General features: G+C 38.2%; 1 protein-coding gene across 1 annotated transcript in view; it reads right to left on the reverse strand.

Annotated features, from left to right (window-relative positions):
* Positions 1 to 9,852, reverse strand: part of mmp15b (matrix metallopeptidase 15b) — a 31,640-nt gene extending 21,788 nt beyond the window's left edge. The window contains exon 1 of the mRNA XM_084927345.1: positions 8,879 to 9,852. Within this exon, the coding sequence (XP_084783471.1) occupies positions 8,879 to 8,995 (117 nt within the window). The 5' untranslated portion in view covers positions 8,996 to 9,852. The remainder of the gene's footprint in view (positions 1 to 8,878) is intronic.
* Between the last annotated feature and the right edge of the window lie 7,490 nt (positions 9,853 to 17,342).

Here is a 17,342-nt window from a genome sequence, read left to right on the forward strand (position 1 = left end):
AGGCAAACAGATCATTATACAGCACCTGAGAGCTTTGTATTTACACTGCGGTCTATTCAATCACCAGCTGAAGTTTAAGCATGAAAAACCAAAGCATTTCAGCTCTAAGCCAGTGAAGCACTTTGGCCCATGCAGGAGCTTCTTCATTCACCACCTTACAGGTTTTAACCAAAGGTTATGTGATCTAATACTTGCCATTTACACTCTAATAACATTGTTTTTTGTTTGCATTGGTAAGAAAACCTCAGAACAAAAGCTTTTCTGGCAGTAGAGTCATTTGTTAGCACTGTGATTAAGTGTGCATATGTGTGCGTTCGTGTTTTGGAGCAGGAAGAAGTGTAGAGGTCAACTGGATGTGACCCTGACCCACCTCTGACTTAAGATAAGGAAGTTGCAAACACACACGTACAAACTAACTTACATTTCCTGAAAGACTTATCTAAGGACTCTCTCTCTCTTACAAAGTCATGGCAAAGAAAACAGGTGTTGTTGTTGAAAAGGCGCTCTTTTCCTTTCAAATAACTTTAGCATGTATGTTTTTACTATTTAACAAAAACAGACACCCCTCTTATACTTTCTACAGCTGCAGTTACTCAAAGATCTGAGAAAATGTTGCCATTAGAGAATGCACACCAGGCTGCACGTTTCACTTCTCAATTTTTAAATGTTAAATGTCAAAAACACATCACCCAAATGACAGAGAATCTGTAAAAAGAATTACTGATTTTCACTTCATCTCAGCAAATGCTCTTCACATTTCCTACTGTCCATCAAAGCAAACCAAGCAGTCTGCAACACTGTAATAGAGCAACCAATGGACAATTGACCAGAGCAGACACAGAGGAAGGAGCAGTGGAGAGAAATATCAATTTCTATCTGAATTCCAATAAAAGCATGCACACACACACACACACACACACGCGCACACACACACACACACACAGAGTGGGTGAGCCGAGAAAGACCCTGAGTTTATTTCCCTCTATGCAGAAGACTGAGTCACAGGTAACATCACATACAGTGCTGTGAAAAAGTATTTGCTGCTTTCCTGATTTCTTCGTTTTTTGCTTGTGACATTTAACTGCGATAAATATGCAAAAAATTAAGAAACCAGGAAGGGGCAGATATTTTTTTAACAGCACTGTATATCACAGAACAGTTTACCATATCTATGCTGCCTAAGCCCAGCCAGATTTAACTGAGGCTGCCCACTGAGTGCACAATACACTGATAGAAACTCTGCAATGCAAAGAAAAGTCTGCCTTCTAAAGAATCTTTTGTCATGTCAGCCACTTGCTTTTCTCCTCTGTGATCAGCATCTCCACATGGTTGCTGTAATAATACCTGATAAAAACAGTAATTGCCTTCATGCCTTTATGTTCAGTGTTTTTGTGGAAGGCATCTGCTGTTGTCTCTACATGTGTTTTCTCTGTCCCATTGCTTTTAAATCTATGTATATTTACAACAGGCTGTTGTCAGGTACAAGGGCAGAGTTTCAGTGCTATTAGGAAGACGTATGGGGGCTTATGAACCCTCACCTCCATCGTCTAAAGTAGTAAAGTACTTCTGCCTGGCTGCTCACTTTCCCTCGTCAGCTGAGCTGAATACAAAACAACGTAAGGAATAGGAGAGGCCTCGTGTGTGTATGTGTGTGTGTGCACGTTGGGCCTCGTCTATTAAATGGTCTTTCAAAGAGTCCTTGAGCTTACCTGCCAAAACCAGACCCAGCAATATACAGGGAGTTGTAAAACCTGGCAATGTGTGTGTGTGTGTAAGTGAGAGAGCATTTGTGTGTGTCCACCACAATGTCAGCCAAGATACTAACAGCTTTTATTCCGAGGCTTGGTCTGCTGCCATCTTTTACCTTCTGACGTCCTACCAAGAGGATGGATAAGTAAATGAGAAGTGAGAGAGAAAGTGAGACCGACAGAGGAGGAGGAAACAGAAGAGATTTGTATTTGTTTAATTTGGAGGGATCAGAAATGCAAGAAAGTCATGCAGGCTTTCCTTTGTCATCTGTCGGTTTATTTTAACAAGTCAATTTTACCAAATGATGTTGAGATGCACTTAACACTGGTTGCTTAGTTTATTCAGACACTTCTCCAAACCCTGTTACAGCAGTGCAGTCTATCAGTGGGGGTTCATTTAACACATAATGGAAATAAGTTATGTGATTTAAAAAGAAAAATGATGTAAATCTAACCATAACATTAGTCTTATCACAGCTGCCTGTAATGACCTTAAACAAACTACCGTTGGCTCAATGCTCAATAACTAGCTAGTTAATATGAACTAATTCATTCTCACCTATGCTTTAATAATTAAGAATTTCTTGTCTTGTTATCAGCGTTCTTCCATTCAGATCAAAAATACAAACTGAAATTCTCTATCAAAAATCAAGGTATGAACCACACTCTGATTTTACATCCAGACATGTAATTGTAATTTTTAAAATATTTCATGCTGCTAGAAGTGTTATGGGCTAGATTCAGCCCAAGACATATCTCACACAATAGCAAAGCTGAGGTCGGACAGAAGCTGTTGTGGCGTCGGTGTGGCTTCAGCAGTCAACTCTTAAGACTTGCATTTCATTTAGACTTCTCTGTTTCTCTCTTTTTGTGAGCTGATCTAAACACTTGTGGTTTGAAACATAAAAAACTGACAAGCTTGCGCTGCAGTTCAAAGGAGTGTCCAGTGCTGAGCAGCATTACCTGCTGTTCACATGACAAATAATAACAGCAATAAAAAGTTTAGAGTAATCCACAGTGGAGTCAATCATGCAATGATCTGATGTTTAGCATTTTTACCTCAGAGTAATGAAGTTCAAAAACAGGAACGTACAAACTATCTACAAGTTTGCACTGGTTTCTCTCACCATTGAAACACATGATAGGTAAACCCTGATTATTTTAGCCTACAGTAGTCCACAGTTGCGTCACTATTTTTGACACTTCTTGTGGAAAATAGCACAGAATTAACGGCTGTCGCAGCGTTTATCATATTCAAATACTTGTAAACACAAAGAGCACAATGTCTCTAATGCACAATAAGAAATATCATTCCCCTTCCATCATGTCCCCAACCGTCACTGTAGTATATATGTGTGAATATGATAGTCGATCACAAGGAAGTGGAGGGACAGTGTGCAGAACCTGAAGAGATGGAAGTTTGCAGATTGGATGGCTGCAAAGAGAATAGCAGTCTACTTGTGTGCTGCAATAAGTCACCTATTACCCCCTCCTCTTACCACTCTCACTGTTTCAGCTACAAATTGTTGCTGAACACATTTTGCATTCTCTCTATAAACCAAGCTTTTCTTATCATGTCCATGTCTGCACTCCCTCATCCGCTCTCTCTCCCTCTTATTCAAAACTTTTCTCTCACAGTTCCCTCTCCTCAGACAAGAGGGTCCATTGTATTTCCTGACATGCCCTGGAGTCCCAGGCCCAGCATGCATTTGCACAGTGTGTGTGTGTGTGTGTCCCAGTTAGAGAACAGCTGTCACATTCAGCCATCACATGCCGCACAGCTGAGACAGAGCGCTACCTTCCCCGTCAACTCCCTCCATCTTTGTCCCTCCTTCCCTCTTTCATAAACAAATCTATCCAATTCCTCTCTGTGTTTCCCTTCTGCTAATCAAAATATCTCAGATTCTTGTCACACACACTAATAATCCCTCTCTTTTTCCTCTTTTCTTTTAACCTCCCACTTCATCCTTTTTGTCCAGACAGAGTAGGAGTTGAGGCCACATTCTAAAAACACAGCCTGAAGAGAGGATCAGACTTCCAGATAGAGTACTTCAATATGTGTATAGATTTCAAAACAGGTATTTAATTTAATTTTAACACAATACAACACAGATTGGCTTCTTTAAAACAAACCAAAATATATATTATTTAATTTTGTATGTTGATTACGTTGTACAATATACACTCATTTCTTCTTTCTTCTGTTATTACTACTGAAATTCAAGCATATTTTGCACTCACACATTGAAAATACCAAAACATAAATCTATAGTGAGCGATGGCGAATGTTCTTAGACTTCATTTATTCAGTGTGTCTATCAGAGCCTTCACTAAAGCAAGTTCTTGCCTCCCATTAAATTGTGTGAAAAATTAGGTGAGTCATCAACAAACAACAGCTCTTCTTCTAAGGTTGTAAAATAACATACTGTAATCTGACAGTCTCCACCCTGCAAGATTTACTGAACAATTTCTGATTTTCAGACTAAGCGATCAGTTTTTGTGTTGCTGCGAAACACTAAGATTATCCTAGCTGGTCAAGTGGAAAGATGGATGCTAAAGGTGCCTATTATAATTTATTTTAAGGCAGCATTTGTATATTTGCAAAATGAATCATAGCGCTTATGGCATAGCACAAGAATTGTCACCATGTTTTCTGCATACTGACTTTACTTGGGCGGGCAAAGCCAAGTAAAGGGTGGAAAATGTTTTTTAGGCATTTGAGAGAACTGCATGATCACGTAAGTAATGGGTAATCTCCAAGTTCTTGACAGCAGACCCACCAGGTCACATTTGTGGTGATCATCAGTGACATTTCTTTGCCTATCAAGAGCGACTCTGTTGGAGAAACTCCAGTTTCACTGTTGTGGGCAGCAGGTGACAATATTCTTTGTTCTGCTCTGAAGCTCAGTTGGGCTCACAGACTGTACATAAAAGATGGATCTAGTCACCATCACTTACTGGATAATAAATGTGCATTGTGAAACCTCAACCTAGCTTTATGAATCATCATCAGCTTAGATTTTAGAAACCAGAGGTCACAAGTTCATGGAGGATCTGTCGTTGGAACCAAGGAACATGGCATAATCTTTCTTTCTGGTGCTAACAGGCGCCAAAATGTACACATTAACTTCCTGTTGTTTTCACTATTATTCACAACTGCCAACTGAGATCATCGCCTCATTATGAAAACGTTTACTGAGGCCCTGTTGGCCACTACAAAGAATACAAGTTGGGTTTCAGACCAGAAAGCTCCACCTTTCAAACATCTCCCTATACAGGGACACTACAACCACGCTAACCTGCAGCAGGTGGATAACTAGAGCCACTGCTGCAAGCTTACTGAGCAGAACAAGGATTGTCACCATCTGGCACAGATGAAGAGAAGCTCACTGATGACGCAGCTAATTATTGCTCCATTATTTTGAAATCACTAAGTGTATATGTATATATAAATATAGTGTCATTCTTCAGTAAGTGCTGCACTCCACAAACATACAATTTCTGTTTACCATATTAGCTGTTATTACATCAAATGGCAGATTTCTCAATAATTTATTATTATTCATATAATTCTAATTGTCTACATATTACACTAAAACTTATCAACTTCAAAAGTGCAGTTATTTGAGTTATTTTATCATGCCCAAGAAAGCTGTATAATATATATATATATATATATATATATATATATATATATATATATATATATATATATATATGTATATATATTTTAATGGTTACCCTAGAAATGCTTGGAGGGTAACTCTGTCCTGATTTTCATACATATTAAGTTTTTCTGAGCCATGTTTTTTTTTTCTTTTTTAAAATATACTAAGTTGGAAGCGGTCAAGGATTTCTCCAGATACTCAAACCGTATGTGCCTCAACAAATTAGAAAAGCACAGTTCCCAGGATGCACCAACCTCTGCATGTATGGAGCACTCCTAAGGTTAAACTGACAACATGGGTTCAATTGTTACAAACACACATGCACATTTAGCAACAAGCGGCTAGGAATTTCTCATCAGTCCACACAATGTGGAAACTCTTTGTCTGCCTTTGTGCATAAGCACACACCTGCACACACACAGACAAACACACATTCACCACAACTATGTTAACAGCTAATCAGGAAATGTTGTAAACTGACCGACAACCAGACAGCAACACCCCCACACCAAGATCAGTGAGTTTGGTAATGCAAGCTCACCTCTAATGATTGGGAGGTCTCAGTGTCTGTCAGTCTGTCTCTTTCTCTTTGTCAATCTACACACAACAGAAACTCCAGCACTGGTTAACTTTTTGTCAACTCTTATCTGTTTTTGTCTCTCAAAACAAACAAGTGTGATGGATGAACTGCTGGACTGGTGAAGTAAGGGTACAAGAAGCACTGGTTCAAGTTCCAACTTGATACTCTGGCATTTACTGACACACCTAAGTACACATGGAATAAATATGTACCACTGGTTTCACTGGTTACAAGGAAGCGAAACCTACAAAAAAAGAAATAGCCAGTGGATATTTGAGAAATGAGCTGGCTTCCAAAACAGTTTATGAAACTTTGGCTCTTCAGGTAATGATTAGTCACAAAGCATCTTTGCATGTGTGTACTTAAGATTAACCATTTACTTAAGTTAACTGGCAGCATATGGGCTCAAAATGTGGTCATAAATATTTTGTACTTGTAAATTGGTTTTGTACTTGTAAAAAAGATTTGTATGTGTAAAAAAAATTTGTGCGTGCGTAAAAAAGATTTGTATGTGTAAAAAAAGTTTGTGCGTGCATAAAAAAGACTTGTATGTGTAAAAAAGATTTGTGCGTGCGTAAAAAAGATTTGTATGTGTAAAAAAGATTTGTGCATGTGTAAAAAAGATTTGTGTGTGGACTTAGCCAAAAAAAAACCCTGCAAGTTACAAGTACGAATTTTGACCCTATTTTTCTTCCTTTAAGCTGATTGGTCAATGTCATGTCAATCACAAATTAAACAATCCAATCAGAGAACAGATGGGTTTGGCTGTCGGAGGGGCACTTTTTTGAACTGCAGGTCCTTGAAGGGTAATCTCTATATAAATATCCGATAGCAGTTAGGTCCCCTTACTTTCAGCAGCTGTTGAAAGGATAAAGTTGTGGTATATCAGTGGTTAGAAATACCATTATTACTTTAGGATTAGTTTAACACAAAGTTAGGGCTGACCCGGGACCATTGCTGTGAGTCACAGCGCGCAGCATAAAAGTCCTTTCACATCGGAGGCAGGATGTGCTGCTAATGCTAATTGCTAACTAAAAGCAAAGGATCCAGAATTTGTTGCTGGCTGCTGGGCTCTGAGGGTTTTTGCAGCAGCTCTACCTGTACTAGATGCACCTGCTCCTTGTCGTTTTTATCTCTGACTTTATGTCCTCTACAAGAGTTTCTGGGGTTTTTTTTGCTAGTTCTTCAAATGTTCAATAAAAACATGTATGCTAATTCATAACGAAGAAAGCTTTGTAATGAAGACTGTCATTTCCAAAACACTGCCCGCCCCCACCCCGCGGTCTGCAGCGCTGTTGAAAAGGCTGTGGAAGTCCCTGTATTAAACACGTAGTCCTGTGACACAAAAATCACCAAACTCAGACGACCACAGACTGTTTTCCTTCGTGGTGATGAAGGAAAACGCTGGGTTGGCATGTAAAAGGGCATTTATTCCCTTCAAAGACCTGCAGTTCAAAAAAAGCGCCCCTTCGACAGCCAAACCCATCTGTTCTCTGATTGGATTGTTACATTTGTGATTGACATGACATTGACCAATCAGATGAAAGGAAGAAAAATAGGGTCAAAATTCGTACTTGTAACTTGCAGGGGTTTTTTTGGGCCAAGTCCACACACAAATCTTTTTTACACATGCACAAATCTTTTTTACACACGCACAAATCTTTTTTACACATACAAATCTTTTTTACGCACGCACAAATCTTTTTTACACATACAAATCTTTTTTACACACACAAATTTTTTTTACACATACAAATCTTTTTTACAAGTACAAAACCGATTTACAAGTACAAAATATTTATGACCACATTTTGAGCCCATAGGCAGCATTCCTACATTCAGGCATAGCGCTCATTAAAGGAGGACAAAAACTGAAAAACTACAATATATACATTTACTAAAAGATGCATAATTTCTGAGCCATCAGCTGCCAATACTAGGACATTTTTTTTCACAAAATGTCTAAAAACATTATTTGTGAGAAAGTTTTAATTACAACATAGAACTATTATTGCCAAGTGTTGTTGTTGTTGCCAACCAGCCTTCACACACAGATATATGCAGATATATGTGATGTGTGTTTAATGGAGGGAAAAGTTTTAAATGTGTACAGAAACATTTATGTGCTATCAAAAGTCTAAAGTGTGTGTAATTAACCTGTAATTAACAGGTGACACACGCGCATGTAAGCAGGTGACTTTCCCAAACCTGATAACAGACATAATAGTGGCTTGTTGCACTCTTGACGCTCACATCTGCACCCAAGCAAACAGAAAAAAGAGCACAAAAGGAAACCCTGCCTAAATCTGTGTTAACTCAGCGGGGAAACACTAAGATTAAATGAAAGAAATAAACGATATATTTTTGTTTGAAAGCGAAACAAAATTGTGTTCCAATATATCACTCCAGTATTACATTATCGCCGGATGTGCTAGAGTTTTCAAACTGTGAAAAATGCAGAAATACGTGTATTAAAAAGAGGTGAAAAGCAAAATTAAGTGTCTGATGCACATTTGCTGGGGAGGGACCGTCAAATGTTCCACTTAAGGTGTTCCCTCGAAATACTCATACAAAACCAACATCATCGTGTAACAGGAGGTAAACGGATCGTGTGCTCTGCCTTATTTTTGATAGGCATGGACATATTGCGCTTCCAAGAATAACTATCAAGTCAGTACGCCGTTTAACAGTTTAACCAGCACAACTATGGTTAATTTAATTAACGTGATATTATAGAAATATACACCCAAGTCAAACAGAATTCTTTATGGCAAAACAGTGGAGAATCCCTGCTTTGTGTTGACTGCTTAAAATAAAGCATTTCGATCATTTGCGATGCCTAAAGGCGCCCGAAGCCTCTCACATCTTCTGTGCCGTCTTACCTCTGTGTTAAACGCGCTCTCTTCCGCTGCACGCGCTCCTACAGCACACAGCCAAAGCGCGAGGAGGGTGCGTCTCCAGAGCAACCAGAAGCAGCTGTCCCGCGAGCTAGTGGCCATGGTGCGGGCTCGAGGGGAGCTCCTTCGTTGTAGTTCGATCCCAAGGGTTAAATAAGATCTCTCAGTCGTGTTTTACTCGCTGGTTTGTGCCGTAAAAAGAACCCAAACTTTAGTAAACTAGTCCCTACAGTCTGCAGCAATCTTCAAGAGCGCATCTGCGAACTGCCGAAGAGCTCCATCCCTGATACAGTTACAATTTCTACATAAAAGTAAGCAAAATGTTCCCGTGAGTGCACACAGCTCGTTTTTTTTTTACTCCGCTGGCAGCGAGTGTCACCTTCCTTCGCGGACTGAGCTCTTATCAGAAGCGGGAGTTGCCCAGGAGAGCGCACGCCTCATTTAATTTGAATCAAAATCGCTCCTTAATTAGTAACCTCCAACGTGCACTTCAAAAAAAGAACCAGCAATGACCATTATCAGGAAACTGTGTTTACCACGGGAAAGCTTGACATTAATTTTACTGCGATCATGTCCAGATCCGGTGAGCTAATAACCGCGTCTCGTGATAATAATGCCCAAAATAGTGCAGCTGAATTTAACCAGAGCAGCAAAGTTGCAAAGTCCAAAGTTCAGCACACTTGACCGATTCCTTCAGCAGCAGCTGCAAGAAATAAACAGTCGAATATGAATGTTTCAGATCGGGACCTGTCCTTTAAAAACACAAATTAGACGGTTTCTTTGCCCTTTAAATATCCAGTTTTCCCTGTTCTCGGAGGAAATGTTCTCGGGAGCCCGGTACTTTGTTAGTTGCGTTCAGTCCTGTCCTGAAACAGGTCCCGTGTTGTCACCCTCCGGGACCGGGACGGACAATGGTCCTCAGATCCTGCTGTTACTGCACCTGGATCACGCTAACGGCGTTTTCCTGCAGTGCCTTTCAAAATAAACACATAGTCGGGCTTGATTGTGGGGAGGAGTCAAAGAGGATGCAAAACTTAAATTCTCCAATTTTTCTCATTTATTTTCACAATAATATTTCATCTCACCACCAAAAAGAATATTAAGAAGGAAAGTGATTAAATCATGTTTTGGCTTATCCAAAAGGAGCACAAATAGCACACATTAATTAACATGAGAACTTGGGTCCGTAAAAATTCGGAATTCAGTTTTAGGCAGTCTGATGGCATTTAGAGAAAGAGTGAAAACTATCTGCTGCTGGGTAAGGAAATACTTTTTTTAAGCTGCACTTATTTGATAAACTTGATAAACATTTGATATAGGCATCAACGAAAGTGTAGCCTAACTCCACTATCTTCTATTAATGATAGCTATACACGATTTTTAAAAAATTATTTTGAAGATAACGCACTTCCGGTATTAGCTTATCTGATCCAAAATTGACGCTCTTATTAGTCGGACTGATGTGGTTTTCCACCAAAACGAGATAATCGACTACATTACATACACACACACACACACACACACACACACACTACTAATTATAAGATATGCGATGTATAAGGTGACTATAAACTTCTATAAACTCAGTCATCAATCAATGTGACATCACTGATATTGTAAGTTCCCTTGAGTAACATTCCTTAACTATTGTTCCACAGAATTTCTGCTATTGTTATAAGTTAACAAAAAAAGAACAAACTTTGTTTTGTTTAGAAACTAAGAAGGTGGCTGATAGGCAGTCAGCATGGATTAGGGTGAGATGAAAGAACCTGTCATCAGTCAGAGAGGTTGCTTAGACAGAGATGTCCCTATCAGTGGATCTAATCTAAGACAAGAGGAAACACCTCCCTGCTGAATGTCTCCAGTTTAACAATAAAACCCTTTAACTGCTTCCAAATCCAAACATAAGGGTTAATGGGGTCTTGATGTTTTAAGAATATGTCATTTATGCAGTGCTTGATATTGCAGGATAGTGCAGCAAAACAGTTCAGTGAACTTTTAGCTAGAGGTCTTTACATGGGAAGAGGTGATGTTTTCAATCCGTTTGCACAGTGTTTGTAAAGAATTATTTCTTCAGAACTTGAATGTCAGCACATACAAATCAGCATATAGTACATTCAAAGTCGACTCTTCCAAACACTTTTTATTGTAAACTGTGTTGCATGTGTGTGTTGAGTATTTACAGTTGTGGTCATAAGTACATACACTCATCATGGGCATTAGTGGTAATTAGGGGCTTTGCATGATTTCTTTGACCTTATACATCAGTTTATACACACATAAATTAAAAAGAAAAAGTAATGTAATCAACACACTGAGATAAACTATATAACTGTGACAACATTATTGTTGTTGTTGTTGTTGTTTGTGAATTTAAATTGGAGCATTTCCACTCAGGAGAGTTTCATCATTCATAATCTAAAATAAAGCACAAGTACTTCAAATTTTTTAAATAAACACAGTATTTGAAAAAACTTACTCCGTTAGACTTAAGCACTTTATTGAAGTTTGGAGAAAGGTTAACTAGTGCTAAAGAATTTTCATCCAGCTTTGTGAAAAATAAAAAAAAAACATAAGCGACAGCAATTCAGTAAACATGTTTTGACAAATAGGAATTTCACATCTTGGGAATATCCACATTAATATGGTTTGTAGTTCTCTTTTCTGATTTTACAAATAGAAAATTTGTGTTATCACAACTTTTTTTGGTTTTTTTGGTTTTGATCTTCCTCCAGGTGAGCAGCCATTAGATACTGCTTACATTACAGACTGAAGGTGAGCTATGTTCACATCAACTAACCAAACACACAAAAATCCATATTTTACGGGCAGCATTTGTATCTCAACAAGAAAAGTGAAATCACGCAAAACACAATAGCTCATATAAGCACTGCAATACATACTAATAGTGTTTTGGATATGTATTATTTTGTGTTATGCTATTGTATAGATTACAGAAATTTATCAGAAACACTGTAATGCGTAATTCCGTTATTCTATTTACTGTAGTCCAGTAATAAAAACAGGTTATATATCATCATATACGTACCATACATGCACTTGTAAGACCTCAATGTACACTGTGTACATGTAAAATGTAAATGTATAGAAACAGTCTGGTTTATTCAGTATGATCATGTTTATTCCACTTTAGTGTTTTTCATTGTTTGTTGTAAGGGCCACCTGCCAGAATGGACACCTGCATGATGAGCCAGTAGAGCTGCCAACAGACTAACATGAAGTGCCACAAATACACAAACATATAGATGGCCTCTAAATCTACATTAGACTTGAGTTGGTGGCTTTAATTCTAGTTCATATGATAACAATACCAGGTTCATGCATCTCTCACCACAACCTCCTCTGTGGCCTGGCATCAGACTCAGGAACTTTGTTGTCACAGTGGAAAAGAAACATAATGGAAAATAAAAAGTGGGATGTGTTCACTCATTTGTATGTTTATGAAAAAAGTTCATAATATTTAGTATAAAAAGAAGAAAAAAGAAAAACAACCAGCTGAAGTTGTTTTTAAGGTTGTTTTGATGCACTACTGCCATCTGTTGGTCATAGCGGTGACATACTGCAATTGGCCTGTGACGATAAATTGCCTTAAATTTCAGAATAAATTAGCATCTAAAAAGATAACTTAGTGCTGAATGTGTAAACAGATAGATAGATAGATAGATAGATAGATAGATAGATAGATAGATAGATAGATAGATAGATAGATAGATAGATCGATCTCTGTCAGCACGTTTTTATTTAAAAAATAATTTACATGAAATGGCAACAAGTTCCTACAAATATTTCCAGGTTTTTTTATTTGCCTTTGTCCTGCTGTCACCTCAGCTGTGTTCTGCACTCTATTCATATAAAATCATTTTAACTGGGACTCGTCAACGTGCAAAGGTAAGCTTTGCTTCGGCTGTCTTTATGTTGGTGATCTAGGTAAGCTTTCTGTATTGATGCTAATATTACAGCTGTAATATTATCGTTGTTTTCTTTTTACTCTGCATTTAAAAAATAATTGTTAATATGTTCAGATGTAAATGTTGTAGGTGTTAGTCTTCTTTTTTCCGCCATAGGTACTTTTTTAAACAACATAATTTTGTGCATTGTTTGTGAAAAATATGTTGTTAAACATTTTATTACACATACATATTATATTGTATATGTTATATTATAACATAACATGATGTTATGTTATTTTTATTGTTGTAAGTAACCACTTGTTGATTCACAACAGGCTGTTTGTTCAAGTCTTTTCACTGTGACCGATAGAAATCAGTGTTAATCGATATCCTGATTGGTATTAGGAAGTATTCCTGAGATAGAATGACAAAAAATATTTTACCCGTGGTCAAAGAAGTGTTTTTTGATTACTGGGTGGTGGTCCAGGGTTGCGTGGACTTCTTCTTGGGCCTCCCTACTTCTGCTGGGATGGACGTGCAGTTGCTGGTGGTATGTATGGCCTCAAGTTTCCAGTACTCTTGAGGGCTGCTAATGTACCTGTGGGCCGATATGCCAATATTTCTTTTTCGTTGTCAATATTATTACACAGGCCCTGTGAGCGGTGACAGCAGACCATTTGTTAATTTCCATTGCTGACACTGTCCAATCAAATCTCTTAATGTAACGGGCCCCTCCCATACCTTCCCTATTTGTTTGTGCACCTTGTAGAACAACGTTTAGTATTGAAGTGGTTGATACAGATGGACAAAGAAAAGCTAAAATGTTGAAAGAGAAATAGAAAAAGAAAAAATAAATAGTCAAAGAAAAATGTGCCAAGTAAGCCCTGCTGACACAAGAGGGTACTGTTTCTAATGCTACCAAGAAGTACTCTAGGAGGGAAAGCAGCCCCAGAAACAGTGCGGCGGGGCAAGGTATAATTAATATGGACATAACTAAGAAAGGAGGGAAATAAAATTAATAGCAAGTGTGCAGTTTTCAAGTGTCACTTGCTGCACTGCAGTGAAACTGAGATGTCCTAACCCAACAGGTGTACCTGTTGATTAGAAAGAGATTAGAAAGAAATACTGTTTTAGTATCAATATACATATTATGTGTATGGATGTGATATTTTACATAAATAATTTTTTTTTTTAATTGCACAAATAGTATGTATACACTTAAGTGGGCCATATGCTGTTTTAACCAACTAAAAATGTCAGGGCCAATTTTTATTTATATATATTTTTTGTCCAGGGGTGGGTGCAGAAGATTGTCTGGGGGGATTTGTGATAGATCGATTGCACCAAGTGAAACTGAAGGTTTACAAGAATGTAGTGTGACTAGATTTGATGTGTAGTTTGGAGGCACTAGCAAAATGACAGAAGGCAGAACTGAAGGTTGCAGAGTTGAAGCTGTTACGATTTTCATTGGGAGTGACCAGAATAGACAAGATTAAAAACAGATCTATCAGTGGGACAGATCAGTGTGAGCTGTTTGGAGACAAAGTTAGAGAGGCAAGGATGGGATACTTTGGCCATGTGGCGGGATAGTGGATATATTACACAAAGGATGTTGAACATGGAGCTGCTAGGGAGAGAGTAAAGAAGAAGACCTCAGGGGAGGCATGCATCATAGAGTTTAGAGTGGTCTTAAAGCCCACAGACCTTCCACAAATTTGTCTCTTAAATTAAAAGGTTTTATGTTCTATTATATCTCAATAAAACTTAAACCTCATCAGGCATCATCTACCATTTTAGTTTTTTCGAATCATTTCTGTCCACTATACAGGATGAAGTGCTGGCTTCTCTGGTGGCTGGTGTTTTTTGTGTCACACCAACCCTCTGCATGTCCTCCCCTAAAAACAGACTGAACACAATGGAAGATCAAAGTTCAGGAGGTCAGGGTTCCTGCAAGGATCAGTGTCAGAAAGGTAGGCTGCTTTCATTTTGTCCGAAGGCTGTTGTTTCCATGCTTCAGGGTGAATGTCTCACCTACAGATCTTTGTTCTTCTGTAACACAAGTAAATCAGAATGTACCAAAGTTTTCAGGTGGAAATGTGACAGATTCTGTAGGACTCAATTAACTTGAATTTAGTGAAAATGTGCATATATTTTATTTCTTTTAATTAACAGATGATTCCTGTTGCTGTATGAACCATGTAGACAACAATCTTAAAAAGGGAAGCCTTGATGACGCTATCAAGTAAACTCATTCGTTCCAAATCATAGCATAGTTTTTTTGATTGTTTTTACCCTTTTGGAGTTTAATACTTTTGAAAACTCTTTGATCAAATATGTACGTAAGAGTGAACGGCAGAGAGTTGAGATTTTAAGGTATTTAAGACAGTTTGTGGTATGAAAATAATGAAAGTCTTTACAACAACCTAATATTTTCTTGTCCTTTTTCACAAGAGCAATTATGCAGCTAGAAGAGTTTCTAGAGGAAGAAGAAATAAAAGGAACTGTTTCCTCAATGAGTTCTGACAATGTTGTTACCCTCGTGTATAAACCCAGTGTTTCCTTTTAAAGTACCTTTCCACAACCTTTATGTCCAAACCATGAATGAATACCAGATGACGAAGTCTGTTCCTGACCTTCCTATACTCCAGATCGTTCCCCTGAGATACACATCCAGTGATGGCTGTATCATCAGAGAACTTCTGAAGGTCACAATTAGAGGTGTTGTATCTTAAGTCAGATGTGTAGAAGTTAAAGAGGAAGGGAGAGAGCACCGTCCGCTGAGAGGGCCTCCACCTGGGACACACAGTCCTGAAGGCTAACATATTATGGGATGTTTTTGAGGTAGTCGATTACCCATGGAGTAAGGCAGGGGTGTCAAACAGTCCGAAACAGACTCCAATGTAGCCAACAGTAGGCTTTAGAAAATGTGAAGGGTAAAAAGTTTTAGACTTAGCTGTGTTTTTATATCCTTTGCTCTTAATACAGACCTCCTTCCCTTCTATACTACACTCTGGAATGAATTTAGTATTATAAAAACAATTGAATGACAGAAAACTTGTTTTTTTTTTTTGACTATCTAATTTCGGGGGTAATAATTACAGAACAGTAATTATGTAATATCCCTCCATTCTGCTCTGACCTCTGCCATCAACAAGGCATTTTCTTCCAGAGAACTGATGCTCACTGGATACTTTTTCCACAAAGGAAACATCCCAGTAGATCAACAGTTCCTGAATTACTCAGTCACCAGTGGGTTGCTGCCATGTATTTGGCTTTTTAGACATTTGCATTAATGAGCCTTTACATTACTGCCATCTTGTGGCCACAGTTGGCTATTTTCTCTGAAAGTGTTTCATAATCTTACAAAACTGCAGCTCTTGTTTTAAGGGCATGTTCATCTCCCATTAGCAAAGACTGGAGCATATCCCAGCTACCATAGAGCGAGAGGCCAGGTACACCCTGGACAGGTCACCAGCCTGACCCAGGGCTTGAAGTAACAAACACACAGTCAGTAAATGTATGGTCGGTTTATGTATCTACATCTGATTTGCGATGGTGGCTTGAATTCAAGTTTAAAAAAACAGTACCAGGTTCATATATCTCACAGATCTGTCTGTGTCCTGGCATCAAATTCAGGCATTTTGTTGTTATTCATCATTTACAATGCAAAAATTAAAACTAATAAACTAATAAAAATATTCTTTGTTCATAGTTATTTAAAAAGAAAATGATAAACCAATACACAGGTTGAGATACACGTTGTTTACAAGTTCTTCCAGGCTTCAATATTAACTTGATAACCTTGATAACAGGAAGAAAATCACAAAACATACAAAACTGAAAATTTCATAGGTTATGTTTAATTTGATTGTTTGTTTGGTTTTTTGTTGTTTTGGGCGGTCCTAGCAGTGAAATACAGCACTTAGCCTCTGATGACAAATTGGTTTAAATTAAATCTAATTAAAACATAGGCATGACTTCTTTAGACATTTACAAGTGAGGGACCATATACAGAGGGCTACAACAATACTCACCAATCAAACGGTCTCTAAATGTGAAAAGCAGATATTTCAGCCAAAACTTAGAACTTCTATAAAAATTTGTTATGGCCTGTTAACAGAATTTGGGGTGAATGACACAACCAATTTGAAGAGGACTTGGGAAAAGGAATTAAATATAGAGATCAGTGACGAGGTATGGGACAAAGTTTGGGAGAATGCTAAATCTCTGAGTGTCTGTAATAAAGTTAAGGCAATCCAAATTAAAATCACAGAGCTACACAGAGCTCACATATCACCTTTTCAACGCCATAAATACAATTCAGACCTTTCTCCGCTGTGCCCTAAATGTAAAATAGAGGTGGGCAACCTCACGCACTGTCTATGGTCCTGCCAGAAAATACAACAATTCTGGTTCCTCATAAAGTGTGAACTGGATAAGATCTTCACCACTGACACTGAATGCAATCCACTGTGTATGCTACTTGGAGTGGCAAATGACAAAATTAGGGGGAAGTTTGGAAAGCAGCTCTATGCACT

This window comes from Perissodus microlepis, chromosome 1 (genome assembly GCF_051167445.1).
Source record: "Perissodus microlepis isolate ML-2025 ecotype Zambia chromosome 1, ASM5116744v1, whole genome shotgun sequence".
NCBI lineage: Eukaryota > Metazoa > Chordata > Actinopteri > Cichliformes > Cichlidae > Perissodus > Perissodus microlepis.